The 12655-nt window shown below is 46.6% G+C and overlaps 1 protein-coding gene across 4 annotated transcripts in view; it reads right to left on the bottom strand.

The window, feature by feature from the left end:
* ABTB3 (ankyrin repeat and BTB domain containing 3) overlaps positions 1 to 12655 on the bottom strand; it is a 291411-nt gene that overhangs the window by 97605 nt on the left and 181151 nt on the right. For all 4 annotated transcript variants that reach the window (XM_037007083.2, XM_037007082.2, XM_037007081.2 and 1 more), the window contains exon 3: positions 8036 to 8240. In XM_037007083.2, the coding sequence (XP_036862978.1) occupies positions 8036 to 8240 (205 nt within the window). The remainder of the gene's footprint in view (positions 1 to 8035; positions 8241 to 12655) is intronic.

Below are 12655 nucleotides of genomic sequence, written 5' to 3'. Positions count from 1 at the left end.
AATGTTCCTCACCTTCCTTTCAGCACCCTTATGCCTCTGTCCACAGAGAACTCACCGGGTGTCAGACACAGTTCTGGGCTCTTTACCTGCCGTCTCAGAATCCCTTCTGGTTCCTCCCTGGCTAGAGGAGAAAGTCCTGACTCCTTGGGGAGCCTCCCAACCTTTCTTCCAGTCTAGCTGGCCGCTGAATCTAACACCTCTCCAGAATAAGATCTTGCTTCCTGTTCTCTTCCCTCCCCACTGCGCATGGTATACACTCTGTTCCCTTAGTGTGTAGCTCCACTCCCTACAGCCACCCAGTATTCATCTGATGTTTTGATACTTACAGAGCTGCCCAAATGTGCAACTTAACTACATTGCATCTCAGTTTCCTTATCTGTAAAATGGGGAGATCTAAGGCTAACTCCTGCCTCAGGAACACTGCAGGGATTGAATTTATTGACACACGTAAAGTATGAAGAACAGGGTCTGCTAGTAAGTGTTGATCAAAATCCAGTGTCTCAGAAGGGGTCAATCTAGATTATGGGAGTAAATAATAAGGCCTGCCATTTACGGATCCCCTGAGGTGGGTCAGTGATTGTGTGTGGCACTTAAATAAGTTAGTTCATTAGTCAGCAAAACAGCCCTGTGAAGTACGAATCATTACTTCCTGTTCACAGCTAAGGAAGCTGAGGCCTGGGGGATGTGAATGGTAGAGCCACTAACCAGCTGGGGGCTGCCTGAGTTGACACTGGCAGCATTACTTTCTGGGCCAAGAGTTGGAACATGTAGATTTCGGACAGAGCTCTGTTCCGTTATGGAAGCATTTATGGAGCACTTCTTATAAGCTACATACTGAGCTAGGCCCCGGACACTTTTGCAGCCTGAGGTGGTAGGAATGGGGTCCTGGAAGAGGTGAGGCCTAAATAGGTCTTGAAGGATGAACTGACAGAGGTGGCCAGGTGGTGGAGCAGAGGGACACAGGGTTCCACTGCAAATGTGCTTAGGACTCCAGACAAGTCCCATCATCCCTTGAGGGCTCAGTTTCATCATCTTCTACATGAAACATGACCGACTCACCTGTTCCCATATCCCTCCTGAGTTTAAATGTCCAAGGATGGAACAGTCCAGAAAATCATGCTTTTGAAAACCATGAAAAGTCATGTTTTTGAAGGCTATTCAGTGACATGAATCAAACTTAGATGTACTATATGTTCCTTATTTTGTGAAACAACCAAAAAACTTTGATATGTACACAGAATATATATCCTATACAGTCAGAGTGCATATTCCTGAATGCAGAGACTATGGATGATTCAAAGTGTCTTCTTTTTTTTGTACTTACACATTTTATTTAATAAGTGTATTAGTTTTATATCCTATAAACATTCATAAAGATTATTTAAAAAATTTTAGGGATTAGGGATAGTCTTTCAAACATCATTATTTCTTTAAAACTATAGCACATCGGTAGTAAAATAACCCAGTGACTATGAGCACAGACCAGGGCCTGTCTCCAGTGGTACAAACACCACTTTTTCAACTTTAACTACATGACGCTGGGCAAGTTAATCAGTTCCAGTGATGTTAATATAATGGGGAAAAAAGTTTCACAAAACATATTACCTTACCTCATGCAAACTACTCTGATATATTTAAATTTGATTCTACTTAACGTTTTTAAAAAACGCAGGTTACAATACACAACATCAGGAGTCAGCAAACTTTTTCTGGAAAGAGCCAATTAGTAGGTACTATCAGCTTTGTGAGCCATTTGGTCTCTGACACAACTAATCAAAAGTGCAACACCAGCCATAAATAATATGTAAACAAATAAATGTGGCTGTGTTCCAATAAAACTTTATAAAAACAGGCAGTGGGCCAGGTTTGGCCTGTGGGGTATAGTTTGCCAGTCTCTGCACTGCATTAATTTAATGGCCCATTAATGGGCTGGAACCTACAGTTTGAAAACTATTGGGATTAGAGTTGTTTTTGGTCTGGCCAGATGAAATAAATTGCAGCAATGCTCAAGTTAGAAATGGATCATATTTTAAAACTTTGTTTCTTAAGTTGATTATTCAGAATTCAACATGCATTTTTCTCTTAGTATCATTTAACATGGTGGTTGAGATTTCAGGCCAAAAGCCCACATACAGCCTTGCAGAAAGCAAGTCTAATATGCATCTACACATTTTAGTATTGACTCTGAATTTCTCTATGATCCACTAGAACTGGGCTGGGCACCTTAGGGGACTTTTGTGCCAGACATGATCATAGGCATTAGGAAGATGAGGAAGTAGCATTATTCCCCTAAGAAAAGGCAGTCCCTGCTTAGGATACCAAGAACAGTCCACCTCTCTTCTTGCTTGTGAGGTTCCCAAGGTGTTAGCTCCAGAAGTCCTTATTTTGAAGTAGTATTTTGGTTTTCATCTGCGGTATATAAGCCAATCAGTTGGGAGATGTGTGGTTAATAATGGGCAGAAGTACTGAGCTGTACAGATGATTTACTTACATTATTTATATTTTTAAAAATAAGTTAGAAGAGTTTAGTGGACTTTTGTCAACTTTTTTGGCTGCCCAGAACCACTGATGACCTTACTGTGTTTGGGGGGAATTTCCCATATTCTGAATGCATGATTCTGTAAGGTGGAAAGTCACCTTTTCAGACTCCCTTGCAGCTAGATGCAGACATGGGAACCAGGCTCCAAAGATCTAGAAGCAAATGGTGTGATATAGGTGGAACACAGAGCTGACAGGGATGGTGGTAGAGAGTTTCAGCTTTCACGGTAATGGGGACAGAGGTCCTGCTGGAAATACTCAGTGCCCAGCGGCAGTGGTGTGAAGGTGTGAGGCCAGGTGTCTGCTCAGCCCTGGGGCGGTGGGGTCTCTGCCGGAGCAGTGCTGGGGTGCACTTCAGGTGCTCTTCCAGGTTGTGCAGTCCTACAGCCTCATTCTTTGGCTTCAATGCCCACCAGAAATCTTCTTAAACCCTACTAAACATTTAGGCCCATGGGACTATCACAGGCCACACCTGGCCCAGCAGGAGAGCATCAAATGTTCCCTTCGGTGGTAGTAATCCTTATAGCAATTCTCCCAGTTTTCCTGGAGCTACTTTTTTGCCCAGGTGACACTCCAGTACATGGAGATGAGATCCACTTGTCGGAACTGCCCTGGTTTATGGACCCAAATATCTCTAGTAATAGCTCCATAGAAATAGCTTACAAGGACATTGCCAGTTAAGAGAGCCAATGAATTCAGAGAAGCCCAGAGCTCTGCATATTTATCAAGTATTTATAGTACTACCAGGCCAGATCTAAATTACCAGCGTAGGGTCACTCTGACCATAAGCAATGTTGCTTAGTAACACAGTTGATAGTGCAATTTTCATCAGATCTCCAGGGGAACAGAGCAAGAGAATTAGCCCAAGGTCAAATTCTCATGTGGAAGGAGAAAGGATTTGGTAACCCTCTGTCATACTGCCTCCCAGAGATTTTTCTTTTTTCAATAGTCATAGTAGGTTCAACTTTCGCATCTGAGCATTTCTGCTAATAGTCCTGATTGTACCAAGGATACCTCTGCCCACCTGCATTCTGACATACATTCCTTCGTGGGAAAGAACAAGGAAGAGTTGAAGTAGCATGCTGGCAACTTCACATAATCCTGGGTGTATCCACAGGAGTCCATGTAAAGATGTGAGTATTACTTGTCACATATACTGCCAATGAGAAGGCATTTGGAACTGTTGGTGTGACCTTTCGGTAGGGTGAGTGTCTTGGAAGATATATTTGGGTACCATTAAATTCTAGTGTCTGTAGGTTTGCTTTATTAACTCTGTTTCTTCAAGTGTAAATTCTTCTGTTTGTTAAGACTGTTTTGTTTCTCCCAATAGTTTTCCTCAAAGAGTCGGTGACTGGTGATTATATACTCATGTCTTTGGCTCAGATTTCCCTGGTAGACAGTCCACTACATCTGTACAGCTCTGCTTGCAAAAGGGGGTGAGAGATGTCTGCCTAGTATACATTCTGGCTTGTTTTCAGTGGAACTGGGGGAGGGTAGAACTACCTGACTGTCTAGTCATCTGGATAAAGCCTATCTCTACTCCTCTCAGGCATTACCAGCTACCTCAGGCAACAAAATATTCCAAGTTATCCTGCTGTATTTTCATTTTGTGGTAACAAATTACTGAAATCATCCATGGCCAAACACATCTAGGAATCACTGATGGTGTAATGATATAGGGGAGGAAAGTCTTGTCATACACTTCAGAGGATTCTGTTTAAAAACAGCAGCTTTATATGGCTCTTCCCATCAAAAGTAAAGTGTTTACATTTATCATTGCTATCTGGAAGATAAATATTGCCTCATCATAAATCTGACATTTTATTGAGCATTTTTTTTTTAAATAAAAATAGCTGAAGTATCTGAAAGATGTTAGAAGCTCAAAAAATAGCAGCCAAAGTTCTGGAAAAACTTAAGACTACAGAAATTTCATACTGATGCTGAGCTTCTTGCAAATCCCACAATGAAAAATGAAACCCTCCAAAACAAATGCGGCAACTCTAAGCTGTGCCCACAGGAAAGAGGAAAATGGTGCATGCGGGCCTACTTCCAAATACTCCAGCCAAGAAGGGCTCTTCTGACAAGTAAAGATGGTTTGAGGCACAGAACACTCCGTATTTCAGTCAACGACTATTTCCCAGGCTTTCTGCTGGGCATGGACAAAAGCAGACAATATTCAGTCTGTTCCTGAAGACCACAATCTAATGGAAAACCAAATAAGCATATGGCCCTACTTGGCTTTGCCGGAATAGAGAAAAAGAGTCAATGAAATGTTGCCTGATTTGAGGTGGGGGTTGGCGGGTGGAGAGACAGAAAGAGAGAGAGGAAAATGACTCCAAATTAAAGTTTCACCTCCCACTGCAGATTTCTCATTTGGAGGCTTTGGTATGGAGTGGGTGTGAACACACTTGACTGAAAACAGAAGCCCACTCTCCTCTGAAACCCTTTCACGTGTGTTTTCAGAAGCTAAATGGCAATGCCTGTGTCATCAGAATACAAATAGCTTTTGTCTAGAAGGAATCACATACAGGCTTCCGTAGAGGTCACAGTAATAGCATTTTAGAGCCAAAACCAACCAGCCAACCAAATATACAAACAAATAAATAAATAGGATGATAATATCAGCTACTTTTTGGGGTGTGTGTGGCCCTGGATGTCTTAGCTACAATATCTAAGTAGCTGCCCCTCTGGGAAGGAAGGGATAGAGAAATGAAATTGTAGATTTCTTAATCTACAATTTATTCCTTACACCAGTCCCATGAGGCTGATCTTTTCCTCACTTTTCAGTTGAGGAAAAGAGGTTCAGTGACATGAAGGGACTTGTTCAAGGTCTCAGCGAGGAGAGGCAGAGCTGGGATCCAAATTCAAACGTCAGTCTGACCCCCAAATCCAAACTCTTTCCAGGAACGTGAACACAACTCAAAACATTACAAGTTCCACTTTGTGTTTTGTGCTCATCCCTGCAAATTCAAGCAAGGAAGAATGGAAAGACAGAGGTAAATGAGTCCAGCAAATTCTGGGACCCGTTCTCTTTGATCTCCCTTGTACCTCATGCCTCTTCTGTCCCAGAAGTCTGGAATCCTTAGATGGTCTCCCTAGACTTACAGCTGCTCCAACTACCCTCTGAATCCTGAACTGGATTCCAGAAGGGAAGATAGAAATTGAGTGATAGAAAATATAAAAGGAGTCATGCAACTGCATTGGGTCCGTTACGTGATGAGATTTATATTTTAGGAGTTTCAGTCTGGTGAGTGTGAGGATGGAGCTGGTCAGGGGATATTAAGCCTCCCATCCTGGGAGGCGATTTAGAAACCAAACACAGTAAGAGAAGAAGAGGGAAGGGGGTCCAGAGCCACGCAGCAGCAGCAGTCTGGGGAGCAAGGAAGAGAGAAATGGAAGACGTCACAGAGGAAGAGTCAGTAAGACCCACTGACTGGGTGGCTGTAGGAGGGAGTGAGGGAGACGAAGGACAAGCCCCAGTTTTCTGACTCGAGTGGCCAAGTTGATGATGATGATGCCATTCTTAGAGGTGGGGGAGGAAGGAGGAGCAGCTGGGTTTTGGGGAAAGATGATGGCTTTACTTTTAGATCGTCGTGAGCACTCCGGACGGAAATGTTCCGCAGGCATTTGCATCAACAGATTTGCTCCCTCTTTCATTCTATTATTGACTCCTTCCTATGCACCAGACGTTGAGCCTGGCATTAGGTGTGGATTGGCATCCAAAATAGATGTGTTCCCTGCCCTCATGAAGCTTAAAGACAATAAAGCAGAGACACACATATAATTACAAATTGCAGAGAGCGCTCAGCTGAGAGCCTGAGACTTGGCAGGGGAAACCGGGGAGCTGAGTGGGATGAGAAGGCTCTAGAGCTCAGAGGACACATCTGGCTGGAGATGGAGAGGGGGGTCATCTACACAGAGACAGGAGGTGAGTCAGAGAAGCCGCTCTGCTGACCAGGCTACTGGGAGGGGGGCTGAAGAGCCAGATGCCCCACTGGCTGAGGTCCCTGGCTTCTATCCTGTCACCTCTCTGGATTCACACTCATAGAAAGCAAAGTCTTGGTGTGTCTGCCTGAGATTATTTTTTGCCTATGGACCAGAGGCACTTACCCTCTCCATTTGGGGCATGTTTGGCACTGATTCTAGGTAACAGTAGACCTGCACAATTCCCTGATTAAGCTAACTCCAGACTGGAAAGAAATTGTTGCTAACTTGGGATTCTTTAAAAAATAAAAAAGCTACTTCTGTCTAGCCCATGCCCCACTCTCTTCCCTTAATCGAAATCAAAGAGACGTGGTTTTGTGAAGGAGCCCAAGTAAGCCCCACTCCATCTTGGCAGAAACTGAGCAGCCGAGGAGCATTTCAAAACCACTTGGAATCATTTAACAGAGAAAAAGCAAACTGCAATGAACCCAAACTGGGAGCTGTTCAGCCATATGCCGATAATATCTACCGCACAACAATAGTAAATGTGGACATCAACTGAGCACTTACTATGTACTGGGCAATGTTCACTTCATTCACTCTTAAAACAGCCCTTGCAGGCTTTACTCTTAGTAGCCTTATTCTGCAGATGAAGAAGCCCCCCGCCCCAGGCCACCACCTCTTCCCACTTTTAATTGGAAAACCTGGGATTTGAACCCTGCAGCATGGATCACAGAGCCAGCCCTCTTGGCCTCTGTTTTGGTAACGAGGGGTCACCACTGCAGTAGTTGAATTAAACAGTCCTGTGTGGAGGAGGGGCTGATCTGTGAGCCCCTGCGGGGAGATGAATTCCTTGGACCTGTTCTTAGAGGAAGAGGGACACCTCCAGACAGCCTCCTCTGACAGAGTGAAACCATCCTGAGAGAATCCTGGGGTTCTCCAGATTGAAGGGAGCCTGGGAACCGCTTAGTTCAGCTGCTTGTTTGCAGGTGGGGAATCGAGGTGTGGGGAAGCAGAGGGACGGCGCTGGGGAGCAAGGGAAGCCGGTCGGAGGGAGCTTCCTCTCTTCTTCCTCTCCCATGAGTATTTTGCTTCCCCTCAGGCAGGTGGTCTCTTGCCCACTGGGGAGGCCCACTTCAGCTGAGCAGATGTTTATGGCTCCCTCTGAAAGTCCCCAGGGCAGCCCGGAGGAAATGAAGATAAGACACCGCACCGCCCGCCCAAGGAGGGGCATGCCCCAGCCCTACCTTTGCAAGGGAGCCAACCGCACTGCAGAGGACCTTCCTTACTCCTCTGCACACCCACCCTTCTGAACCAGGCTTTGTCCTGAACTAGGCCAGCCCTATGCATACCCATTTCAAAGACCCCAGTCGGGTCTCAGATACCCCTTGAGGACAAGGTTCCCATCGGGACCCTCCAGCGAGTATCTGAGAACTGGGCAGTTCTGACTCCCAGCATCCTTCCCCTCCCCTACCCCTGTGCCACCCTGGAGGCTGCACCACCCACCACAAAGCACTGCTGGCCAGAGGGGAGGCTCCTCTCCTAGGCTGTCTAAGGCCAAGGCAAGTCTTACCTTTCCACCTGGAGGTTGACTTTGGAAGGCTCCACGTTGGGATTTTCCCATTCCATCTGTGGGCAGTGCATGAAATAGCAAAGGGTGTACAGGGCCTCCGGCTCCCAGTAGAGCGCCCCCTGCTTGTGGTGCAGGGGGGTGCCGTTGCCGTGGTGCTTGGCATTGAGGGGCTGCAGGTGATGCATTGCTCGGGACACCAGGTCACCTGCAGACAGAAGTAAGATTTCAGATCCTTCAAGCAGTCAAGATGTGCAGAGATATGCCCGAAGATCTCTGCAGAGATTCTGAGCCTTGGACTCCCTCATTCAGCTGGAGTGGTCCCATGGGACCTCCAGGTCACCCATCAGGCAGAGAGGAAAGCATTTGTTCATTACCATGCAGCTGTCGTGGGCTTACCAGGCTGGGGCTGCTGCTTCAAGCACGGAGTGCTGTTAAGGTCATCGCAGTCCTGTCCTTCTGGAGCCCATTGTTGCTAACAAGGCCCAGAAACCTTTTGTGTGCCTCTGCTTCCGGCCTCCCTCACCTTGGGACACACCCTGTCACATCCTCTGCCGTAGCCTTACTTGCAGTCGCAAGAACAGACTAAACCGTCGCTCGCCTCTGAGCCCGTGCATCTGCTGTTCCCTTTATGCAGAGCCTTCTCTCTCTCCTCTTCTGCTGGCTCTTACTGATCTCCCAGGTATCAGCTTCTAGGAGTTTCTCCAAGTAACCAGCCTGCTCTGCTTCCCTGTGTGTTACCACACTGCGCTTCCCTCATCACAGCACTTAGAGCCCTGTGTTAGAACTGCCACTGTCCTTGTCACTCTCTCCTAGCTACAGTGACAGTCTTAAATGACACCACTTAGGCACTGGCACAGTTCTAAGCACCTTCATTCATTTAATCCTTATACTACCCTGTGAAGTAGGTACCTTTATAAACTCATTTTACAGATGAGGAAACAGAGGTCCAGAGAAGTTAAATACCTTCTCAAGGTCCAGCAGCCACAAGCAGCAGAGCCAGGATTTGACCCCAGGCAGCCTGGCTCCAGCATCCATGCACTTAACCATGCTCCCTGAGGACAGATGTCCCCTCTTGCTCAGCATTTGCAAGCCCTGGGAACACTCCAGTCTTTCTCCTCCTTTCTCAGAAGGAAACCAGCCTTCTCCTTAATCATGCCAACCTGCTCCCAGGCTGGCCATGCAGGGAGAGTCTTCCTGTGGGGAGGCTGGCTGCGCCTGGAAGCCCTGCCTTTTCTTAGCTAAGATGGGGTTTCCCAGACTTGGGTCGATTGTATGTCACCTTTATGAGCATAGCTGTATCCACACACCATCTGCACTGTTACTTAATTAACTTTTAATGGACTCATTTCAGTTTTGAAAAACACATGTATCTAAACACATAAAGGGAAAGTCAGTAGCACTTGCCATAAACAGAAGGTCACTATACAAATTAAATTGAGGAAAACAAAACAGCATCCTGAATTTGTAGCTGAATTCTGGTCCTCCTTTCTTTTGTTATAAATAACCAAGGTACAAGAAGAATTAGGGGCGCATTTCAAATGGAACCATTCTTCTTCAAGCAGTTAGAATAAAAAAGAACACTCCCTGACCAGAGTTGTTTAATGCACTGCGCCGCCCCGCCTGCACAGTGGGTGAGTGGTGCACTTGGGGAGAGACTCATTGAAGGGTGTCTGTGATGGCTAGCCTTACGTGTCACCTGGGCTAGGCTGTGGTGCCCAGCTGCTTGGTTAAACACTAGTCCAAGTGTTGCTGTGAAGGTATTTTTCACATGTGACTAACATTTATGTCAGTGGATTTTGAGTAAAGTGGACTGCTACTCATAAGGTGGGCGGGCCTCATCCAATCGGTTGAAGGCCTTAAGTAAAAAGACCTTGAAGAAGAAGGAGTGCTGGTTCAGAATGCCTTCAGGCTGAGGATTGCAACATCAGCTCTTGCTGGAATTTAACCCATCCCCACTTCTAGTCCCTGATGGGGGTGGGAGATGGCCTCTCCTCTTCCTAATCCCTCATTGTCCAGTTGAAACCAGGCCTACAGACCCCACCAGGTCTCTGCCGTCCAGCTGTACTGTTTAACATGACACTTTTACCTAAAATCAAAACCCAAGAAAGGGAGGTTCAGTGAGAAGCCAGAGCATCTCCTCTGCAGGCCCAGGGCCCCCCTCCTAGGTTCCCTTTTTCTGTCTGAGGGAGGGGCCACATCCTCAAAAGAAGATTGAAACCCATTAGGGGAGTCTACTACGGACTGAGGTGTCAGCTGAGGACAGAAATGGCGCATATCCCCCTTTCTATTCCATGTCCATGGCAGACATGGTTAATCAACCACGGAGCTCTTCACTGAGTGTAGATGTAGTCCTAACATTCTTCTCACGACAAGATTTCGAAAGGCCACTGTATCTGATAGGGGTTGTCGCAGGAAAGGAAACTTCCATGTTGTCGGAGTCCTAAGGCCTTATCGGGATCACCTAACCAGAGTACAATCCACTAAGCTTAATATCTGGACAGTGGATACAGGGCTTGGACAAACAGCAGTGGGGGTTGCTGCCCCACACCCCTCTGCATCTTAGTGCACCTAGCCCAGAGCCTGACCCTCCTCTCTCCATTTCCCACAGTGGGAAAATACACCCAAGAAACTCAAAAAAGAATCAGGGAAAGAAATTCTCTTTTAGAGGTAGGTGGGCAGGGAGGACTCCAAGAGGACCTACAGATGGAAAATGTGAAGGAGCAGTGTTCAAAGTAGGCCGGAGTCAGGGGAAGGAGTTCAAATCCCAGCTTCGCCACTTACTTGGGTAACACCAGCAAGTCACTTCACCTCTCAGGTGAGGAAACAATATTCCCCCATCAGGTGGTTGTGAAGGTTAAGTGCAAAGAGCAAGGGCCTGGCACTGTTGGTTCTAACCACGCAGCTCTCTCAGGCTCGGGGCCTGCCTGTTCCTCCTGTTCTCTGAGTGGTGGCCCTAGAGATCGAGTGCCTGAGACATGGGGGGACAGTCCTGCCATGCTCCGACCCAGTGCCTGACCTGCTGCTTCCCACTGGGGTTCACTTTTTTAGGAATCTGTGCTGCAAAGCCGCTCACTTTGGGCATCCTAATGGTACATCTAGGTCCTTAGTTGCTTATTTTTCCCTTTCTACTTTCTCACTTTTTAGAAACGTCAGTTGTTGGGAGAGAGAAAAACAGGAAGCTGGGTGCCTGCCTGGGGCCAGTCCCATCAGTCTCGTCTGATAAGGGGCTAGTCCTGCAAGGAGCTGCTCCAAACACTGGTCCAAAGAAGAGAGTCCCATCAGTGAACACTGAGAGGGAACCTGGAAGGACAGCAGGATGGCAGATCTGAAGTGGGACTGGGTACAAATGACAATGTTTGAATTTCCTGATGAGGACAGTGACCTGGAGTAGAGGGAAGGTGGCAGCAGAGGTGGGAAGAACCGACTGAGCACCTGCCACATCTCAGGCCATGTAGATACATTTCCTGGATTAATTTACATATGAGCCATACGTGACAGGAATTATTACAGCCGCTTCAGAGATGTGAAAATCAAGGGACGGGACGATATGCCCAGGTGCCATTCAGGGTGCGGCAGGCTGCGACCCCAGCCAGCGTTCTGGGGCTCGTGTTCCTGGTCACCACATAACAGGGCCTCCAAAAAAGCACTAGTCGAGAGCTACCTCAGGTTGTGGGCTTTGAAAAATTTTGATCCAGAGTCTGAGGCCTAGATGCTTAATAAGTACTCAGCACTATTTATTTTTCTTTATATCATCATCACCGTCATCATCACCATCTTTATCATCACAGTCATTTCCAGTACCATCGTCATCAATCACTGTCGTCATCACTGCCATCAATCATCATCATCCATCATTATCGGCACCAACCTAGCCTCTGATCAGAGGCCCTCAGGACGTCCCGGAGGGCTGGCTTTGGGAGATGGAATTGGCACAGGGATTCTGTGATCACTGGCTCCATGTCAAATCCAGCTCTACGGATGTGCTGTCTGTTACTTCACCTCTCAGCCTCATGAACCCCAAACAACAAATCCACTGGTCACCAGCTGCCTTGCATTTGGGTAGCTGGAGTTTGGGTCCAGGCACCTACTCAAGCACCCGTTTAACAAGGGTTCCTGAATGGCAGCCATTTGCGAATCACCATCATGATGTCTCTCATGTCTGTATGCTGCACATACAATTTATTTACTTAATATTTTTCTTTAAATTGGCTCATTCTTTCACACAAATAAATTCCTTTGAAAGGGAAACTCCATATCAGTGCCATAAATGGAAAAGCAATATTTTTCTAGTGCCCATAAAAAATTCATGGCAATTAAAAACAGAATGTGTTTTGTGTATCATCTGTGATCGTCTCCAGTGCCACTCTTTGGGAAATGCCGCTCTAATCCACCAGAGTCAGGCTACCAGTGAAGCTCCCATTCAACTGTTCTCCTATGTACTCGAGGTGATCACCCTGGGACAAAGGGCCACACACTTCAACAGTGGGCTCCTTCTGCCCAAACCTGTGCTGAGACAGCACCTTTACTTCTTTCCCTACTCTTCATTTCATCCATGATCAGCTACCACTTACACATCCCCCAGTCCTGGGATAGGAGGCATTATAACTCTTTTTTCAGAGG

Source organism: Manis javanica, chromosome 10, assembly GCF_040802235.1.
Source record: "Manis javanica isolate MJ-LG chromosome 10, MJ_LKY, whole genome shotgun sequence".
NCBI classification, from domain to species: domain Eukaryota; kingdom Metazoa; phylum Chordata; class Mammalia; order Pholidota; family Manidae; genus Manis; species Manis javanica.
The sequence above is the reverse complement of the archived record's forward strand: the minus strand, read 5'-3'. Positions and strand labels throughout refer to the sequence as shown.